This window comes from Paramormyrops kingsleyae, chromosome 14, assembly GCF_048594095.1.
Source record: "Paramormyrops kingsleyae isolate MSU_618 chromosome 14, PKINGS_0.4, whole genome shotgun sequence".
Taxonomy (NCBI): Eukaryota; Metazoa; Chordata; class Actinopteri; order Osteoglossiformes; family Mormyridae; genus Paramormyrops; species Paramormyrops kingsleyae.
Genome location: NC_132810.1, coordinates 19760801 through 19779104, shown reverse-complemented (window position 1 = coordinate 19779104; position 18304 = coordinate 19760801). Strand labels below are relative to the sequence as shown.

General features: G+C 41.9%; 1 protein-coding gene across 1 annotated transcript; it reads left to right on the top strand.

Annotated features, from left to right (window-relative positions):
• Positions 1-1800: 1800 nt before the first annotated feature.
• On the top strand, positions 1801-17528 carry LOC111858000 (doublecortin domain-containing protein 2). The gene is made up of 12 exons (XM_023839357.2): positions 1801-2037; positions 2164-2212; positions 2911-2987; positions 3136-3267; positions 3882-4031; positions 4246-4300; positions 8268-8412; positions 8943-8990; positions 10238-10338; positions 10960-11082; positions 16620-16659; positions 16844-17528. Exons 1-11 carry the CDS (start codon positions 1907-1909, stop codon positions 16650-16652), a joined length of 1044 nt encoding a protein of 347 aa, XP_023695125.2. The 5' UTR covers positions 1801-1906; the 3' UTR covers positions 16653-16659; positions 16844-17528.
• Positions 17529-18304: the final 776 nt, after the last annotated feature.

The window sequence follows — 18304 nt, the reverse complement described above, 5'->3', positions numbered from 1 at the left end:
ACAGTAATTCCGCATCATTCGGTCCAGCATACATCCTGATTTGGGTCACCGGGACCTTTGGTCTGTAGTATTATAATTTATAGGCAATAAATTTCTAGGTCAACTTTTGGATTTATCCAAAGCAATGAAAACAGTTAAAAATATCTTTGTTGCAAAAATAGTACAACATCTCAGACTTCATACAATTTATTTGAATAATTTGTAAAGAATGGGGCATTGTACACATACAATCCTCAGCCACAGGTCTAAACAAACCGAAACCTAACTATCAGAACTGTAGTTCTTAAGACTTTACATCAATTTATTTGATGCTTTCTTGAATGCAAGAAAACATCTGCAGGTGTTTCCTAAGAGACAGCGTAACCTCCAGAGGTCACCTGGGGGGAGGTGCCGTGGACGGATCGGGGGTGAGTTTCCTGAAACATTCTTAATGCAACGTCGTTAGTAAGTTCTATGTTAAAAGATGGAACTTACGAATGACGTAGCGTTAAGGAGGCTTCGGGAAAGTCACCCTGGCTCAGCAGACAGGGAAAGGGTAACTCTTCATACGTACTGCATGAAGCCAATATAAGCCAATCTTATTCCTCGTAGCAGGCAGCTACACTGCTGAGATTGCTGAGTTAGTTGAATAATATAAACATGTATATTTCGCTTTTCCATTCCCTAAGTTTCAGGGTCTGACGCTGATTCCTGATGAGACTGAAATACTGGCATTTTAACATCTGTTTATATTCATTATAGGAACAGTATCTTGTTTACATAGCCTATTTCCTATGCGAACTACATGCTTAGCTCTCCGGCCATACCGAGCGCTCCCTGCATTTGACTAAATTCTTTCTATTTAATATACCTCAACTAGGCCAACATTTTAATTTTGGAATAAATACTTTTATATCGCAACAATGTAGTAGATGAAATGATACGGATAAGTATTATTATCTATTTGTATGTAAGAAAATGAGTTAGGTGTGTAACACAATTGAATATGTAATAACGGGATGAATTATAGGCTACTGACAGGGAATTGATTGTTAGGAAACACAATGAGCTCCATTGTAACGAGGGGGTTTCCGGTTACTGCTCTCTTAAACAAATAATACTAATTATGGTTTCAAGGCTACAAATAAGGGCGTGAATTGGACGGAGTTATCAGTTTGCTTGAGTATTTTTAGAAAATAGCCGAGTTCAAAGCAACTTGTTTGTTTCTTTTTATGCAGTGTTTTATTTTCCTAGAAGACTAGAGAAGTTTGCTTTAAGTATATAGGCACATTTCATGTTAAGCAAATATAGTCTGTAGCTACTCAACGTTGTGACGCTAGTGTCTAAATTAATGTATAAATGTAATATTAACGTAATATGCAATGTATGCACGATTCAGAGGAATTTGGGATTAATGTACAGAAACCTGGACTGACTTAATGCATGCATTTTCGTAATCCTTCTGTCACGGTTATCAATTAAATTAAATTATTATTTATGATAATAAAAATCACTGTCTTCGGTAGCCAGGGAAACAGACCAAATAGCGCGAGTGAAAACCTCAATCGAATAAGAAATATTGGTCTCCCTAGGGTAAAAGAAAAAACAAGGACACTTGATAAGACGCTGCACGCTTGAGGGAGCGCCGCTGCCTTGATCGGATACCTCCGTGTCTCACCTTACCTGTAGCTATTTTAATAACTTTTGCCACCTGACCTGGGCGCTTGCACGAAGTGGCTGCTGCCTAAGACTTAAATTAACGGGGTTATGTCTGGGACCTCAGGTAGGTTACCTTGCGCAGCCTCCGCCCGCAAAAACCGTCCTTGTGTACCGCAATGGGGACCCATTCTTTCCTGGGAGGAAGATCGTGGTAAGCCAGCGTCGCACCTCGACATTTGACGGCTTTTTGAGCTCGGTGACTCGCGGGATGGAGGCTCCTTTCGGGGCGGTGAGAAACGTTTACACTCCGCGGGAAGGACACAAAATCGTTGCTTTGGAGCAACTGCAACACGGGGAAGGATATGTTGCAGCCGGGGCAGAGCGCTTCAAAAAGCTGGAGTATGTGTCTATGTGACTACAAATGCGATTGTCATTTATCTCTGTCATGCTATAATGCTAGAAGATCTCTGACCTCAGATCTAGGATCTAACTCATCAGTCTGACACAATGTTCTCCTTCTTTTAGTTACTGTCAAATAACGCCCAAAAAACCACAGAGAAAGAAGAACGAAATGGTAAGATAGTGTGTTAAATAACCGAGAAAGTAAGGATTTCCATTCTGGCATGAGGTTGTGCGGGAAATAGACTTGCTGGAAGTTAAGGGCCTGTCACAAATTATTGACATTACCGCGGAGCGGACCGGCCGCTGCTGCGGTCACGTCGGATCCAGTAAACGAGCAAGAGCGTGATCCGTATGATCTAAACCGTCTATAACTCTATAATTTTAATTTGCGAAAGGTTTTCTCGGGGAAACTCCGGGAATGGTTTGTTTTATAATGGAAACCAACCCAATGTCATTCTCTATTACCTGCAATGTACATAAAATCAGAGTTCAAGGCTATTCTGATTGCTTCTCTTCCTTCTGATTTTGTGCTTAATTTGTGGTGAAGGGCCAGGCTTTTGAACTGCAAGTGTGTTAATAAACGACTGAATCAAACAAGGGCAAAGAGCTGGCCTTAAGTTAACCCCATGCGCGGCCCCTTAGAATGCAGTCACGACTGCCGCTATGGATGACGGGTAACCAGCCTACTGAAAGACATTTCGGGAATCCATTTTCAGATTTAGCTTTCTAAACAAATTGGATTTCCATGAAATAACTGAAGGCAAATTGTAAAATGAAAAGACCCCACTTATTTTTTTTTTTTTGAAAAAAAAAAAATCAGTTATTACCAGTTTGGCTTCTTTGCAAAGCTTTTGTCCCGTTTCCTTACAGATACGACCCGTTGTTCACAGCAAAATAGCGGTTTCTGCGCGTTGGAAAAAAAGCGCCAATGAGCCATGCACTATAAAGTGAGTGTCTACCCTCTATTTTCACTGCGGATTAAAACATATCGTTTCCCCTTTACATACCGCAATGTGTTTAAGGAGAAAGTTTAAAAGTCTCATATTTATTGACAACTGGGCCACATTCCTAAGTACCACCCATTGTGTTTTGTAGTGTTTTTACCAACGGAAATATCTTGGTTCCTCCAGTTAGGATACTAATACCAAAGTACACTCTTAGAAGCTGGGAGAATGTACTCGCTATGGTAACGGAGAAAGTGCATCTTCGCACAGGAGCCGTTCACAGGTGGGTGTTGGAAGAAACTGTTACAGTCCTGGGGTGAGTTTCCCGAAGCGTTCTTAACGCTACGTCGTTCTTAAGTTCTGTGTTAAAAGATAGAACTAACGAACGCCGTAGCGTTAAGAAGGCTTCGGGAAACTCACCCCTGATTTGTAGGCTGCATCGCCCTTATCTTCTGAGACTGCAGGCGGTGCTGGAACGTTTATTTTATTCTACAAACAGGTGCTGTCCTCTACACAAGGGGCAATATATTTATTTAAAACCCATGATTTGCGAGTCGTTATAGTTCACTGCATGACGACAGAAACAAGCTTTTTGAATGTCTGATGAATTCCATTAATGTTGAATTTCAAGGATGCATTTATACCCTTTCATAAAAATGTGTACTTTAGCTTGTGACTGGGGCTGTACACTTGTAATTGTACCTTTTAAGGTACAGAAATTGACTCTGAGGGACATCCCCAAGGTACAAACAGCATTAATGTACCATCGATGGTATAGTAATGTTGAGTCCATTTTTGTACCTTAAAATAAGGTAAAGCTAAACCTTTGTTTCTAATAGTGATGGGTAACTACCTGTTTATAGAGAAAGAACCTCTCTGTGTTCTTTTGTCCTGCAGAATTTGCACGTTGAATGGGACTCCGTTACTGGGTTCAGTCGAATTAGAGAATGACCAGTATTACGTTGCCGTGGGTGCAGAGAAATTCCGATTCCTGCCGTACTTTCACTGGATTACTAAGAAAGGGAGGAGCCTGGACAAGAGTCAAAGGTCAGCAACGCTGGGATCAGTTTAGCAAGAATGCATTTAAGTGGCAGAAATGCCCGTGCTCTCAATAGACTATTTAAAGGTTTAAGAATCAGATTAGATCATGTATTACATGTACTTTGGCAGTGTGTATTATTTTCCTTGTACATTTATTTTGTTGCATGTCTGTGTTTTCTTCATGTGATTCATAATGGAAAAAATATTTTTTTCAATTTAGGGTCTTCGATGACTGTCATCCATCAACAAGAAAATATAAAAATGCAGAAGCTATGGTAGGTATTCATGCCTGTGAATGACTGAGGTGTAACGTCTGACTGGCACTGTTAACCACAAGGCTGATCATTTCTTAAATCATATCAGGTTTTCTAATTAGTTATTTAATATTGTAAAACAGAGTTTCCTTTCAAAGTGCACAGCAGAGACTGTGAGTACTACACTGACTCTTTTCATTCAGCCAGCGCCGCTGCCCCTGAATGCCTAGCCAAGATTCAATTACCAATACAAACATTAAAAAAAAATGTGATTCTAAAGTAAAAACTGCGTGTTTGACAGCCTGACCTGTGATTCCTTTTGGAATAAGTTACATTCTTCGGTCAGTCCGCGTTGCCTGTTATCTGTGAGGAGAACGATTAGGTGATGTTTATATAAAAACGATTTAAGCATGATTTTTTTTTCCCCGTCTGTTTTTCGTCTCCTTTAGACAGTTCGCTGAAACATTCCTTCCCAAAAGGATACTGCCTTTGAATGTTGCCTGCTGATTCAGACATTCAAAATATACTGTATACATACATAACGTATTCTATGTTTTTCACACCATTTTTTAATAGCAGTGATCAGTTACAAAGAATGATCATCCGTGCTTCTATATTGCAATTAAAAGTGCAATTGGCATGATCCAGGCAATCTGAGTTCTTGCATGAGACGTAAGCGACATCAATCACTGTCCGTGGGAGGTTCAGCGTTACCCCGTCTAACACTATGATAAGCACACCCCCCCCCCAGTACGACGTGGCCGTGCCGCATGATCAAGTGCGTCTACTCCTTGGGAGCGAGCGGACTCACCGGGGGAGGGGATGGGGAGAGGGGGGAAGGGCGAAGGGGATGAGCGTAAACAAAAATCGCTCTTTCTGCCAGCACGGAGCATTTCGGATTGTGATTAAATATGTGGCGCTCAAGTGTGTTCGCTAGGCATTCAGAAATGGCAGGTATACGGAGAAAGGCGCAGCTTGAGCGCCGACAGGGGAGAAACACGCACACTCAGCACTTCTGACTGGGACAGCATCACAAAGATATATCTGATGTCTGTTTATTATAACCATGAAAAATCATTGTTCACCCTCAACCGGTGAAGGTTGTTTTCTTTGTTTTGCCGCCTTGTCACAAACGTATAAGGATTTATATGAAGGAGTGCGATTTTCCACTCAGAAACAACAAGAGGTAGTTCAGTAAGAAAGCTGATTTATTTGTGTGTGTTGATTTTGTGCTTCATGTATGTTAAATCAAAATGAAACCGTGGCGGTTTAGTACACTGAATGGCGAATACGGGATTATGGTATTACTTCGAATCTTATGACCTGGTTTTAATGCAGTCATTCATTTAGGTGAATCAGCATATTACATATATGACTTGGTATATTTGCGGTATGTTTTTTTTAATTTGACTTTTTCATTTTAACATAGCTTTTTCAAGCATATAGTTATAACTTATGTTATTGACTGTATGGTGTGCATCTGCAGAAAGGCAGTCCTGCATAAAGAGTCGTTTCTCCAATATTCACCACTAGGGGGAGACAGTGACTAAGTAATTCATATGCGCTTTCCTCTTGGAGCGCTGTTCAACGCACTGTGGAAAAACATGACCTCATACATGCTATATAGCTGTTCGCTCCATCACACAATGATTCATTTTGATTTTTCTTCTTGCTTTCGCTTTTTTTCTCCCCTCCAAACACAATCTGACCCTTGCTTCTCACATGGGCACTTTCCCTCCGATAACGGAAGCCTCAGAATTTTTACACCTTTTCCACTCAATTCTTTTATTTATCGTCTGTTTATTTATGGAGGCCCTGTGAATTTTACAAATCCCCGTTCTTCCTGCTACAGTTTGCCACACTGTGGAAACTATAACTCACACCGCAGCGTGAAGGCATTTATTCACGGCCGCTTTCTCGTTGCGTTTTATCCCGAGCTGTTTTCTTAGTTTTTATTGTGCATGAGTCAGAAATTACGTGTGGGGGGCGCTGGCCGACCTGATCACCGACACACACAGCCACAGTATAGACACCGAATCGGGCGAACGCCGCGCTTTTTTTAATTTACTCACGTCCCCCCCCGCACTCTTCGCCCAGCATCTCGGTGACGTGGGCGCAGTTTCAGTCGCAGCGACCCTAGACGAATTGGCAGACCGGACAATGTGCCCCCACGAAGCCCCCGCTTGTTGTCCGGCACGGACCCCGGTGAGACGTGACCCCCCCCCCCCCCCCCCCCCTCATCGGTAACGCGCTCCCAGCACAGCGGGCCGTTTGAAATAGATACCTCCTCAGCTCACTATCATATCAGAGTTAGGGCGTGTGGGGAAACGGATTATTATTGCATTTCACACACTGATTACTCCTCAGTCTCAGCTTAGATTGATTCAATAAAAAATGCAAGGAACTATTCATGTTTTTTTTTAACAACTCTTGTACTTAATTCTGTGTTGTTGCCTTTTTACAGCTTTCATTTTACATAAAAAAGTGTTCCGAAGACCCAGCACACACATACACGCACACACACACACACACACACACACACACACACACACACACACACACACACAGGTTTGTAATTATATCTTTGTGGGGACTCTCCATTCACTTCCATGGGGAAAACTCTAATCCCAATATGACGACCTTAACCCCTATCCAGCCCTAACCTTAATCATAAGTAACCAAACAAAATACAAGTCTTTTGGCATTTTTACTTTTTTGATTGGATTCACAGATCTTTGTGGGGACCTGAAAAATGGCCTCCACAACGTCAAATAACATGTTTTCATCATATTGTGTGGTACATTTGGTCCCCACAATGTAATATAAACCTAATCCACTCACACCCACACACAGATCAGTCAGACGTATTACATAACAAAGCACCATCATAAATACATTTCTGTCATAATCTTTGCTCGGCTCTTTTTTATCAGCCCTGCAAATCTTGGAACTTTTGTTCCCCGTTTCTCCAGTCCACTCTTGGTTTGATAGTCACCAGTTTGCCAAACAGGGCTTGCGTTCAAGTTAAGTTTAAACGTTTTGTTCTTCCACAAACCCAGTGCTGTTAAACCAGCAGCTGCCCCTAGTGTGTGCTTGTGGATAGGCAGAGATTTGTTAACTACTGCTAAATGGGCTTCCCTTTCAAGTTAACCAAATACAGAAGATAAAAATGGAATTCAATTATTAAATTTAAAGTATAAACTGTGTGCCCTCCTCAGTCTATGACATGGTGAACCAGTAACACTGATTAGCACTGCTGACAGTAGGGTTTGGGTTTGAATCCCACCCTCAGCTCTGTTCATGTATGGAGTTTGCATGTTCTCCTGAGATACTCTACTTATGAACATGGATGGATTTTCCTTCATCCTCAGAAGAGACACATATCACCTAGATACCTACCACAAACGTGTAGGCGCCGTGAAGAGAGAATTGGCTCATTCAGGGGCATTAATTCAGATGTGTAAGCCACCGTGGGTAAAGCAGTTCGAGGTCATTTCCTACCTGCTGCTTTCTTTGACTTCCTCTATCTAGTCACCAAGACCTTTCCATCAATACCAGTCGCCGTCTGCCTCAGAATAAGTTATTCCCACGGAACACTTTTCTCTTCCGCTCCTTTTAGCTTGTTTGGATTTTCATTGTTTGAACTTGATAAATAAGACAAATGCAATTGGAAATTCATGGCTGGCCTGTTTCATCAATAAATGATTAGTTTGCAGTGCTCTCCGGTGATTGATAGGCTGTTCATGGGGTTGTATTGGAACCAGATGAATTCAATACCACGAGAGTCATCGGGGAACTACAAAGTATATGCTCATGAAAAATTGAGGTCAATGTAGAATGAAGAAAAAAAATAGGAAAGGAAAAACAAGTTTGTATCATATGAGCCAAGCAAGAAAGAATCCCCAGAAACGTTTCCGTGGTGATGGAACTACAAAAGTATACATCCACTGATTCAAAGCCTAAATGTGTGTTACTGTTATCTGTGTAGCTTAATGGTGGAAGGGGTCCGTCTCCGGAAGGAGGTCAGGAGCACGGGGTGCCGCTGAAAAACCACTGGGGCTCCTTATTCTACACCAGGCCGGAGCGAACGACACAGCAGATCGCTAAGGGCCCACATCTCCTCTCGACGGGAGGTGGGTACAGTACCTCCTCCTCCTGACCTCCCGTCGCTTAATGTATGGGTGTAAACCTCCACCACATGCTGGCTCTCCTGATATAAATTGGATGCGCCGTGGTTGTCGGAGGCCGGTGTGTGTGTGTACGGGTGTTTCTTTGTACGTGCAGGTTTCTCGGGCTGGCGGAGAAGGTCGATTGTGATCCTTGGAAGTATTCTCCCGAGGACAGCAAGAATTCGGAAAATCCTCGAGTTGGAATCTACACACTTAGGAATGAAATGCTTTATTTCCCATTTGCATAAGTACAGGTACATTGTAATGCGTGTTTCCACACATCCCATCAGGTCAGGCCATTTAATCCGACACCCCTGGGGGGGTTTCAGGGGTAAGGGCTTTGCCCGGGGGCCCAACAGAGATGGGGCTATGCTGCCAAGGACAAGATTCAAGCTGGTGCCCTTCTGTTCGCAGGCACAGAGGCGTAACCCGCTGAGCCTCAGACCCAAAAACATTGGATGCAGCTCCCTTACTCGATTAATTCTTCCAATCAGGAATCGCTGCAAGTGAAGAAAATGCAACCTTTGAACATAGAAATACAGGTTTGCCTTTTTACACATCGACAATGTATTCTTGGTTTTATTAACTGCCCAGCAGACAATCACACGTCACAGTGTTTCTCAGTCCGGTCCTCGGGGAACCCCAGCCGGTCCACATTTCTCCCTCCCGGCTACCAACAGGCCTGTATGATGTATTCGGTGTTCTGCACTGTTTGGGTCGTTCTTGATTGTTTGGTTCAGGTGTGTTGGGAGCAGGGAGGGGGAGTTAAAATGTGGACTTTCTAGGGGTCCCTGGGTACTGGGTTGAGAAATACTGGTGTATGAGGTCTCTGAAGAATCTCTCCCACTAGCGGACCCGAAAATCGGGGCCCTTAACGCGGCATGAGGCCACATCCCTGGCCGCTACTTGGACACGCCGTTGTCAGTAATGGTAAAAACAGTGATCCAGCAGGCCGTCTCTTTTAAGTAGCCCAGCCATCCACAGCAGGACAGTCTGGAGAGGCACGATGCCAGGCCCCGCTGTGGAGCGCCCCCGACGACAGATGTTTCCGGAACCTCGCCTTAGCCGATAAAGTTTATAAGCCGAGCAGAGCACAGCTTGCTCATTAAGTCTGATTTAGTAGCGCTTCACTGCTAAAGTATCATATATTCTCCTGTTCCTGGTTATTGCTCGGTTAGACAGAGCATTCGTAGTAATTATAAGTGTTGGGGCACCTTGCGATATTTTACACCGACCTGGTAGGTTGATGGCTTAGGTGGTGGAAGGCAGAGTAAGGAAATAAAGAATATGGAATAAACTAAACATATTATTTCATATATTATTTACCCCTATTAATTGCAACAGTTTTTAACAGATATAGCTGAACTTACCGTATTTTTCCATGACAGTTTGAGGTCAATCCATTTAGTATTAATAATAAGCTAGATTTGATTGTTTCATTTATTTGCAGATTTTTTTTTTATTGTGAGCTAGCTGGGTGTATTAAAGTTCTCTCAGGCTTTTATGTCAACTGTTTGGTTAATCAAGCAATAAAAGTGGACCTTGTGCTTTAGGGTTTTTCAAAAGGCTATTATGCATTAATGCGTTAATTCGAGTTCAATAACAAAACTTTGTTTCGTCTGCAGTGAGGACTTACGTTTGTTTTTCAGCTGCCTTGAAATGTTTTGTCTGGATGCGCATGTTGTATAAATGAATTGACTGAAGAGACTATTGATTACCCTGAGCACAATTTGGCTTGTTCGGTGACTGGCAGCAGTCAGAGTAAATAGTGATTTATTTCTTTCTTTAGACTGGGGTGTCTTCAAGGCAAAAGGCGTACGGAATGAAGTGGCAGGAGCGACCGTGGTGCACGAGGATGGCAGGACGATGGCGGAGCTGCCCCTGGATCAGGTAGAGGTCACCCGTCCGTGCGGCTCAGGTGACACTGCAGATATATCACGCAGTTACTATTAACATAGCAAGAATTTTGAACTCCCTCGGCAATTCTATGAAAATTAATTTAATACGGGACATTTCTACAAGGACATTGTCACGAACTGGTTTATAGTAATTGGTGGTATTTTTTTTTAAAAAAAAGAAGAAGAAGAAGAATTTGGGATATTGAAAATCTGATCCCAGTTTGGTTGTCTAATTTCTTGCTTATAAGAAATTGACTTACTGGGAAATTTTATGACCACAAGTCCTTATCTGAAATGGTGCTTTATTTGCCATTTGCACAAGTACGAGCACATTGGAATGTGTCTCATTTCATATCCCATCATGCTCTCCTTTGAGATGCACACACACACAAACACCCCTGGAGCACTTTTCAGGTGGTTATGATCCTCAGTCAAGGGCCCGATGTCGATTTTGCCAAGTGTGGATCTCAAACCGACGACCTTCCGCTCTCCGGCAGAGACCTGACTGGCTGACCCCACATCAGCCACGCCGCACCCTGCCTAAGGACCAAACACAGCATTGCTGCTCCCTCTCTGCTTACATTTATTGAGTAATTGCTGCAAATCTCCACAGACCAAAGCGGAGGTGGTTGATGAAGTGCAGGATCGGCATGGGACCTCCTGGCCAGGAAGCGATGCTCTGATACAGCCAGAAGCTCCCAGCGCTCAGAGAGCCGTGTCAGAGGGCTCCAGAACGGTTAGTCTGAGTACCATGGCGGTGCAGTTCTGGATTGGCACCGCCACACTATTAACCAGTGTGGTCCTTGGTGGCAGGCTTCAGCCAACACCGCGACAGGGGAATCACAGAGACCCTCAGCCGGTTTCAGAATCAAACCAACACCCGCTTCAGAACCGGAGACGTAGAACCGGAGACAGCTTACCGATCACACTAATCATTCTTTTCTTCTAATTAACTTAACTCAGTGTTTCCCAACTCAGTCCTTGGGGACCCCAAGTCAGTCCACGTTTTTTTTCCCTCCCAGCTCCCAACACAGCTGCATCAGGCATTCGCTGTTCTCAATTGGTTGGTTTGTTAATCATTGTTTGGTTCAGGCACACTGGGAGCACACTGGGTGCTTTAACTAATACTGCTTTAAAAACATCGATTGTAAATGTGGAGAAGGGGTGCAAACAGACTGTATTTTAGTTCTCGACCCCTGGTAACCAGTCCACAAGAAAATCCATTGTTGAAATCACCCAGACCTTACGATGAAACATAAACGGTTTACGATACGCAGAGTTAATCGTGCACTGTTTACGTTTGCTGCACCAATAGCAGTGACATAATGAGGTCCTGACCATGAAACGGGGGGGGGTTCTCCACAGCACTTTTGACCACAGGTCAGACACACACTTTCATAGCGTTTAGTAATTAGTTTCCATTTTTATATTCATGAAAGGGCCATTTTCCCATAATGCTAATTCTTTTTAATGGATCATATGAGCATAACAGAAGGTGTGATCGCAAATAATAACCATGTATATTACAATATCATGCAGTTTCATTCCCTTTTAAAACACCAAGACTTATTTTAGTAATCACCAACTGACCATTCTGCTTAATGAAATCTATAATTCCAGGCCAAAGCAATTACAATGAAGGAACTTCACCATGAGGATTATGAGAATGCTGTGCCTTGCACTTTTGCAATTAAGATACTGTTGTCAAAAAATATTGATTTCTGGAGGCAGTTATGACCTTCTTATAGGCCATATAAATAATACTATTAATTATAGCATTTCGTCAAATTGAGACATTGCTGGGTTAGAAACGTAATAGTCACTGGGAATGGCAGGGATATAATAGAAAGTATTGAATCATACTTCCTATCCCAAACTGGACTAATTAATGGAATAATCTTCAGTGAGAAGATTGAATGCCTCCTGCAGACCTTTGTTTGGAAAAATTTTTGAATAACAGTCAATGTCCAGCAAAGCATTTCTGCAGTTGGTAGAGGATTATAATATAATTCTCAATTAATAGAAATATGATATCATTGTAATATAAAGTCATTATGGGAGAGAGTAATCGGTGAAGGAAAAATACTGTGGGTGGGTGGGGTTTTTTCCTACAGTAATTGACAAAGTAAGTTGTTATGTTCACTTTGAAAAGGAAATTGTAGCTGTATTTTATTATGTGAGCCTAACTTCCCCGTAAAACATTGTTAAATTGCACCAGTCACTCACAGTGCAGCATGCTAATGTGAGAAAACCATGGATATTCATGCGGCATATTTTTTGTGGTAGAAATTTACGTTTACGTTTATTTCTTTGCGTTCCTTTGTCCAAACATAGATGCATTGCACATAATCTAATGTAAGCGTCGCAGTTAAATTATGACTCAGGTCAATTTAATGATTACATAATTTTGTTTTTTTTTATGATCTATTGTGGCACATTATTTACTCTAGCAATTAAATGAGAATAAATCTTTGTTGAGGGCGTTATGTTGATGCTAGTGCCGTGTTATACCGTGTTATACCGAGTTATCGTAATGATCTGTTGTTATCTTGACTGCGCCACTGTGTCAAAGCTACACAGTAAGACGTATGCCTGCTCTCAAGAGCCAGACCAGTCGTCTGTATCAGCGCCAATCATCTTTGCTTAGTCTAACTGTTTATTATAATGTAATCATATTGACAGCACAGCCAGTAATTTGGCTAAGCAGTTTTTCCTCATTTAATAGCTACATTAGTCAATATTAAACAAGACTTTGCCTTTTCCATCCTTTTTTGTGGAATTTCATCATAAATATCAAATGTGAATTGATTTTTCCCATTGATTTCTATATTACTTGAAGTTCATCCAACCCCCCCCCATACTTTTCAGTCTTATGAGAATTTCCTACCTACCTTCCTTTTGATGTTTTTTTTAAATATACTTCAAGGTGGGTGATCATTAACTCCTTGATGCTACTTGTGATGCTACTTACTGCATCCTTTCTGCTGTAAAGGTTCATGCACGGACTAAGGGTGTTACTGACGAGTAGGATTCGCTTAACGACTATGTTACTGACGAGTAGGATTCGCTTAACGACTACATTACTGAGGAGTAGGATTTGCTTAATGACTAAGTTACTGACGAGTAGGATTCGCTTAACAACTACGTTACTGAGGAGTAGGACTTGCTTAATGACTATGCACTATGTCTAACGAGCAGCGATAAAAACAAGCTCTTGGTTATGCACTGCCGAGCAATTGAATAACTTTTAAAAACAACTTTTAACTGAGTATAAGCTTCCAGTTTGTCAGCTTAATATTTGACTTTGAATCAATTTGCTTAATATGGCAATAAAATATAGTCACAATCATACACAAATATTGCATAAAGTAAGATAACAAATTAGAAAGAAAACATTAACACTGAAGGAGAACAGAGTAGCTTTGATTTTGCGAGTGTGCATGTTACACCACTGCGGATGTCCTGATGAGGTAACAATAGAATATATACAGTTTAGTTAACTTTTACTATAACTCCTTGCTGGGGGGCCGCTAGAGATTTTGGGCCCCATGAAAACATGTGATATTGGACCCCAAACCTAGACCGATCCAATTATGCTCCACATTTTTAAGGGGCCCCTGACTGACATGGGCCCTTGGAATCATCTTAACTCCCTGCCCCCCCCCGTTATGGTGCCCCTGACTCCTTGACTAGTTTAACTAGTCACCCTCCAAACTCAGTTATGGAGTTTATGATCTGGTACGGATTTGATCACTATATCTTAAAGTTCTGGGTATATAACATTTAGTCTGTGTTTTTGTCCAGTGCCTGGTTCAATGGTGCAGTACAGAGTACAGAGTCTCTCCTGGGGAATGAATGCACAAGCTTAATACCCTTAACAACTACGCCCCCCGCTGTTAGGGGCTTTATACTGTTTTTTTGTTTTGTTGTGTTACTTACTGAATATCAAATTTGGTTTGTGAGGCTGTTATTTCTCAGCGTGGATAGAAGTTGGGCAGTATTGACAGTGGAGAAAAATGGACCACATTTTGTGGAAGTCTATAAATGCACATTTTTTTTATTGTTTATTGTATTGCACTTTTTCTCGCATATACCTTTGGTAACATAATGTATTTTGCACAATATAAAATGTAAAATATGGTCAGTCTTTAGGACCATGACAGAATCAGCATCATTTCTGAATGAATCCAGATCTTATAATATCACCTACTGTGAAACAACGTGAGCTGCAGACCATGGTAGACAAGGACATTTTTCACACTCAAAAATAGTCAGAGAAACTACACATCTCCTGTAACAATATTAAAGTGTACGGCATAAACATATAAAGGAAACCCTGTTTGCTAACCTTCTATCCTGCCTGTCAGAATTGCATGCAGTGTGGAGTTGGCCATCTGTTGCCAGTGTTGTTCAGCTCCATCGCTTGCGGTGGGACCTCAGTTTGGCCCAGAACCACATGTCTGGCTCCATTTAAATAAAGCCAACATAAGAATGTCAAGCTTAACGGGCAGCCTCAATGGTTCACGGAATGTTCTGCCCCTTCCGTAAGGCCGACCAGCTAGAATACCAAGAACCAGCTCAGGTACAATCACAGCTTCAGTCTCCCATCATCAGTCACCAACAAGCATGTGATTTGTTCTACAACAGCTTAATGGCTCTACATTACCATTTACTTGATCCAGTTTTATTTCATAACAATATAATGAAGTCATTATGTATTCCAACACGTTTTGGGACGTTCATCTCATCCATTCTATTTGTACATTGAATGGCACTCTCCCTACAAACAGTACAAATTAATCTTAGCCATCTTCATTCTTAGAGAGCTCTGGAAGCTTCTCTGTCACCCTTTTAGAATAATGTGTCAGTGTGGATCGTTATATCAGTGTAACTATGAGTACAGTAAAAGAGTTTTGGATATCATGTAGGTATGTATTTCATGTGTGGTGGGAAAAGCTGTATTAACTCTGACGCTCGCTTGAAGATGATCCAAACACCAGTTATTTATAACAAACCTGTTCTGGGTGGCGATTCCGCCCCCCCCCCCCCATCTGTCGGGAAAACACAAAACATTCATCAAGGAAAACTCGTCAGCGCGACGCGCACATAAAGTGGTGGCAGGTTTTGATTATGCCGCCGCCTGTCACGCACTTTCGCGGGACGCAGGACGATGTGCGCTTCTTGGCCGAGGTTCTCCTTCAGAAGTTATTGGCGGCGTGAACAATGGCCGCCTAATTTATGAGCACCGTTAGGGTCTGCTGATATTGGCAGTAAAATACCGCAATTGACTGCAGATAAAAGATGTCTCCAGTCGCCATATATTTCCCCCTGCATGCATATCTTCTGCCCTCGTGCAGCTTCATGCATTACAGTTAAATTATTCCAAGAGCCTAAATGAATGTGCCGTACATCAAATTCACTACCAGGAATGATTATTCCTGAATGATGACCTTTACGTCGATTTTTGTTTTACTTGTATACATCATGGTTGCGACATTGATGAATACGGCGTATTAGACAGATACAAAAGAGACTGCATCAAAGGCTACACAATGTTTTTTTGCCATACAGACAAATGGCTACCAGAGCCTGTTCAATGCCTTGATTTTAATATTTGTTGACATGCTTCTCTCTTCATCATAATTTAAGAGCTGCTGTCTTTAAGTCCTGCAGATTTTGCATGTCAAAGTGACAAAAATGTTACACGTCGTTATAAAATGCGATATTAACTCACCTTGTTGGTGTAATTCTTCATATCTATCCTTCCTCCTAATGGATTATTATTATGTTATTATGAAACTATTATACGCCTCTGAAGATCATGACCTTGGGGTGCTGGAGAGGTGTTTGTGCTTCAGTGATCCACGAAGCTATGTTGTCTGGAGTGTGAGATCCTGGCAGGACCTTGGTGAGAATGGCACGTACCACTAGTTGGGGGTTGCGGGGACAGACCCAAGGCCTGCTGGAGGAGTCTCTTTTTCCAGCTGGCTTAGGGGCATTAGAGGAAGTTCCAGAATGACCTGGGGCCTCTGGCCTTCGAAAGGGAGGCCTGATCCATCCTGCTTGGCTCCCTGCCGCTGTTATACTCATCAGGAGAAGCATTATCATCATGATTATTATCATCACCATCAAACTATTATAGACGTCTCTTAGTGGCGGACCAGCTATTCAGCATTTTTAACTGACCATGACATCATGCTCAAAATTATCGGCTGATAATGCATAGTTTGCTTGGTAATCATTTCTGATATTCCTTTGTCTTATTCGCTTCAGATAACAAATGATGGTCAGCTCACAGACCAGTAATTAAGAGGTGAGTGAGTATTTCCCAGTATGTCAGAGTGCTGATGTTGTATGTCATTGATTAGTTGGAGCAGTATTGTTGGGCAAACATTTACAAAAACACATATACATTTTATTTTTTATGTTTTCCTTTTGAATATGCTTATAATGTTTTTATGTTTCCGTTGACATTTCTGCTTCTACGTACATCAAAGAGGAAACAGAGAATGGGCCGGAACGCTTTTGCTTTCCCAAGACTACACACAACAATACTCAGCCTCACTTCAGCTTTGGTTGTCAGTTTATCCCTCTGTCAGTTAAGTTCCCAATCCGGTCCTTGGGGAACCGCAGACAGTCCACATTTTTGCTACCTGGAGCTGGGAGGGAGATAAAATGTGGATCTAGGGTCTGTGGGTCCCTAAAGACTGGTTTGGGAAACACAGCTCTAGCGGAATGTTCTAGACTACCATCGTCCAGTGTGTCTGCAGTGTTCTGTATCCATTCTGGGAGCCGTCTAGGACCATGCTGACCTCAGCACACTAAGCTGAGGAGCATAGCGTAGAATTTACCAGAGTATTAGTTACCTGTCTACTTTGTTCTGTGTCAGTGTAAAAGTTCAGCTCTCAGATGTACCAACTCAGGAAAATGTTGGATCTGTTTTGCACTGATTGGAATTTGTTACGTCTTGAGCCCTTAAAGGCTAATGGCTAAATGATTCTCAAGACATGGATGGTGTCCTTGCTAGTTTAAGATTGTAGAGTATAAAGAATTTTTCAGGAATCCATGTTGCAGAGACTGTGGAAATAGGGGTATTTCTCACTCATAGTCTCCTTATATGTATGGTTTAAAAAAGCGTTAAAAGAGTGTTATAAACCAAATAAAATATCCAAATGTCATATACCCCATTGTGAACCTATATCTTTTTTGTTTCAGAAAATATGTGGGATAATTATGTATCTTATGAATATTACATGGACCTTCACACTGTGTGTAGGGTAAGTAGGGTAATTGTAGGGATTAATTATTAAAAAGAGAAAGTCCAGAGTGGATATCAAAGTAGCAGGCTTGATGGATTATTTTTTGCAATTTTCCGATGAATTATTATTGGGCTTTTTGTCTAATCAGCAAGTGCGGCATGCAGCATAATTGCGCGTGAGAGAAGCCTGTCGTCTCCCGAGACGAATTACTGCGATGATTAAAACCGGTGGAATCAACTAATAGCATAATGATATATACACTTACTGTCAGGCCAGTGGGGCGCGTTGGAGCTGCGGGGGCGTGTGATTATGTGCTGTCATGATCGCGAAGGCTGTGGTCAACCCTGGCCGCAAACTCAGTCCTCGGGAACGCTGAATGTTTCAGCCAGTAAATACTGCACAGCAATGTAAGACACGCTTGTCGTTTGGCAAGGAGATGAGGTCATACAGCTGTTTCCATTATTTACACGACACGAGCCTGCAATTAAATCCAATCCGTTAATATAGATGGAAACTTGCCCGCTCATGATTTAGTACCAAGAAAGTGACCTCCCCCCCCCCCCGGAAAACTTTACTTTCCCTTCAGGCTTAATTTATTACCCATATTTACTCTGAACAATGAAGTTTAGTCTCAGGTTTTAAAAAGCAAGCTTAAGTCACAGACTCAATACAGCTCAGGCTTATATTATGGCCACAAGG

Excerpts from the sequence above, each read along its gene's own strand:
- LOC111858000 (XM_023839357.2), top strand. The coding sequence starts at position 1,907 with ATGGAGGCTCCTTTCGGGGCGGTGAGAAACGTTTACACTCCGCGGGAA. Across the intron at positions 2,038-2,163 it reads GAGCGCTTCAAAAAGCTGGA|TTACTGTCAAATAACGCCCA; the intron begins GTATGTGTCTAT and ends TCCTTCTTTTAG. Across the intron at positions 10,339-10,959 it reads CGGAGCTGCCCCTGGATCAG|ACCAAAGCGGAGGTGGTTGA; the intron begins GTAGAGGTCACC and ends AAATCTCCACAG.